Here is a 3752-nt window from a genome sequence, read left to right on the forward strand (position 1 = left end):
GAGTGAATCCTGGAGAGGGAGACAGCGTACTCGTGAGGGCGGGGTATACAGCAGAAGCGCCTCTGCAATCAAACGCCCTTGACTGCCACAAAGCAGCGAGGATATTGTTCCGCTGACGATTAGATAAGGTTTATGACGAACGTTTGGCATCGTAGCATGGGACTGACGGTTGACTTGGCGAAAGTTTAGGGGCGGAGTAGGGGGTGGAGTATATCTTGACAAGGGGTGTGTTTCCATATATTTTTTAGGACCAACTACCACCAGCGGAATCAGATGGTGTGAAACTTTCAGATGAAGAGCTGGGGTTACCGTACAAATTAATTTAAAAACATACTACAGTACCCCTGTGGACAAGTTTGGCAGACGAAGACAGCTGTATTTTCTTGCGAGAGCTTATTTATGTTGGAATCATAGTTTGCAGTCACTGGGATTTGAAGGTGTCTTTAGAGTATACTAATCTATCTTCATAAGAAACGCCGGACAGTACATGAACTGGACTACGATATGACGTACAGGCTTTGGGAATTCCATCTGCAGGTAAGATATTTAGCTTCTGTATGCATTTATTCATACACCTTGGATGTTACACAGTGACCCCGACCGGACAGTGTAGACGTGACCGTTTGAAACGATTGGCATTTCAACACATTTTGGGGAAATTTAACAGGACAAAGCAATCGGGTGTTATGTTACCTACGGTCAGTTATGCTCTGGAACGAATGCACTGGCAAATACCACGAATGCCTTAAAAATTTGTACGCAACTGTCGCTGTCACACTCAGTTACAACACTGAATTCCTCTTTGGTTCCGACTGTTGAGCTCCACAGAGCGCGTTGGGAGACGAGGAGGTTCGTTCACAATACGCATTCTCCTTTATAAGTCTATCAAAGATTAAATACTTGGGCAAAGTACTTCTACAGAGAACACATCGGTACGTTAATAACCACTGTTCTAGTTAATGTTGTACATTAACACCCTTTATTCTGTGTATGTATTTGCTGGCATGCTGGCCAGTTCTGTAACACTTTCTACACTTTACAATACACTTCCGGCAAGCCTACATAAAGTGAAAATTTGCTGGAAATCAGATATAGATTTAAGGGATGCATCCCTCCTGCTGAGAGACTGTGCAAATCCTAAAGTCAGGTGCCTGGGGATGATGGATGGCTGTAAATGAAATATGTTCTCTATACTTGTTAGCTTGAAGGTAGACTTTAAACCTTTAAATTTTTTGGAAATATTCTCATCTCTGAAAATAATTATGAACAGCATTGGGGATGACATGGCTGAACAACTGGTTCGATATGGTTATTTCTGCTGTCAGATGGAATTCAGAAGTCTTAGAGTCCCATCAGTTTAACAGTTACTCATCTTTTGGATGCATGATTTACCCTCTTCAACTAATATTTCATGTAGAAATTTTCATTGAAATACATGTTCAGTAAGAGTTGAATGACTTTAATGAATTGTGTGCTTTAATGAATAATTGATGTGTGTTTTTAACTTGTTCCTACAGTGTTCGGGTTATTGAGGGACCAGAGGGAGTGCATGCGTGCATTTGTTCTCAGTTGTGGGTGACGACCCTGTGGCCTCTATTCCTTCAATGTGGCCCATGTTGTGTCGGTGGTGGTTGGCAGGCTGAAGTCTACGTGTGTGAGGAGTTTTCTCATGGCGGTTGGGCTCTTCGGGCTCCTGCTTTTCATTTCTCAGTCTCCCTCTGTCCCGTCCAGGCCGCCTTACCGTGACCATGCTACCCCTTCACCACCCCTGCTCACCCCCTTCAACCACACCACCCACTGGCCCCATCCTAATGGGACCCTGCAGCAGCTCCCTGATATCATCATCATTGGGGTGAGGAAGGGAGGGACACGGGCGTTGATTGAAATGCTGAGTCTGCACAGCGCGGTAGTTGCTGCCCAAAATGAAGTGCATTTCTTCGACTGGGACAGCCACTACCAGAGAGGCCTTGACTGGTATCTGTCCCAAATGCCTTTCTCTTACCCTGGGCAGCTGACGGTGGAGAAGACCCCAGCATACTTCACATCGAGTAAAGTCCCTGAGCGGATTAAACGAATGAACCCTGATGTCAGGTTGCTGTTGATTCTGAGAGACCCAACAGAGCGCGTTCTGTCAGACTACACACAGGTGTTTCACAACCGGCTACAGAAACACAAGTATCTCCAGCCCATCGAATCTCTCCTACTGCGGGACGGGGAGCTGAACCTGGACTACAAGGCTTTGAACCGGAGCCTCTACTATGTCCACATGCAAAACTGGCTCCGGCACTTTCCGCTGGAACGCATCCACTTGGTGGATGGAGACGCGCTGATCCGAGATCCCCTTTCCGAGATGAAGAAGGTGGAGGAGTTTTTAGATTTGGAGCCTCAGATTAATGCCTCCAATTTCTACTTTAATCGGACTAAAGGCTTCTACTGCTTGAGAGAGCACGGGCGTGAACGCTGCCTGCATGATTCCAAAGGACGAACACATCCCCGCGTGGCTCCTGACATTCTTCAGAAACTCTATGGCTACTTCAGCCAGCCCAACAGAAAGTTCTTCCAGCTCGTGGGAAGAACATTCGAGTGGAATTGAGCTTTCTGGCTCTCATTTGGACATGAGTGATGAAGATTATAACAGTGTTACTCAGACGTGAACAAAAAGGAATTGTCAGTGTAATGTATTCTGCATTAGAAGGTTTTGTTTGTTTTTGAACTTCACTGGCGCTGGGTGAAAAATATTCCATAAGATTCTGATCTGTTGGCACTATTCGACTGGCACTTGGTCTTTTTTGACAGATTTTTTTTTCCATCAAAATCTTGAGCACTATTGTAGGTCTAACTCAGTTCTTCTCTAGGTATATTAGTCAAGTTTATTCTCTTATCAGCTTATCAGAATGCTTTGGTATGTGATCTAACCTCGCTTTACATTCTAACAATACTCTCCAAATGTCAATGCACTGTTTTGTAAAAATAAATGTACAACATAAATTATAGATAAGCTAAAGATATTTTTTTTTAATCTTGTGGCATTATGTTGAGTAGGAAGGCATAAAAGCTACAGGAAAGATTCTGCTTTTATTGCTGTTCCTTTCTTCTCCTGTCTTTCCATTCTGCTCTACATCTTAAAGGTGTAGTTTGTCATTCCCACTGTTACTGTGAAGGTCCTGGGGGCTGTCTTTTTTTTCCAGTTGTTCTTTTCCTGTGATGAACCAAATTTAGGTGCTTATCACAAAACCTCATGAAGGTCTGTGATTGTTCAATTTGTTGTTTCTGCTTTACCAGAAAAAAAAAAACCCAGGACGACCAAGGTCCTGGGTATATTCTGTTCTGGCACAATGAATGTTATGACTCTTTGTTATTACAGAGGCGGTTTTACCAGTTTACTGTGTGTCCATTTGTTTTGTACATCAACATATTAGAAAATGGTTTTTTTTTTATAATATGAAAAAACGTCATATGCAGGCAATTTTCTGGACAAGATTACATATAGTTGCTGATTAAATTTCGCTCTCAATAGGGTTCTCCATTGAAAATCCTTCATAGTCCTGTTCAGAAAACTGTAGTTTTTGATTTTGTTTTGGTCTCAATATTCAGCTGCTATTCCTTATTTTATTCTGTCATTATTATTATTTTTTTTAAATTTTACATCTACTTGCAAACAAATGTACAACTTTCAACACACTGTCAGAATTTTCCATCTAACCTCAGTTCAGAGCTAAAACCATGCAATACAACCATAACAGTGTAATTGT

At 42.4% G+C, this 3752-nt stretch overlaps 1 protein-coding gene across 1 annotated transcript; it reads left to right on the forward strand.

Moving 5' to 3' along the window:
• Window positions 1-323: 323 nt before the first annotated feature.
• hs3st1 (heparan sulfate (glucosamine) 3-O-sulfotransferase 1) lies at window positions 324-2979 on the forward strand. The gene is made up of 2 exons (XM_030766212.1): window positions 324-537; window positions 1518-2979. The coding sequence occupies exon 2, from the start codon at window positions 1670-1672 to the stop codon at window positions 2591-2593; it is 924 nt and encodes a 307-aa protein (XP_030622072.1). The 5' UTR covers window positions 324-537; window positions 1518-1669; the 3' UTR covers window positions 2594-2979.
• Window positions 2980-3752: the final 773 nt, after the last annotated feature.

Source organism: Chanos chanos, chromosome 2, assembly GCF_902362185.1.
Source record: "Chanos chanos chromosome 2, fChaCha1.1, whole genome shotgun sequence".
Lineage (NCBI taxonomy): Eukaryota > Metazoa > Chordata > Actinopteri > Gonorynchiformes > Chanidae > Chanos > Chanos chanos.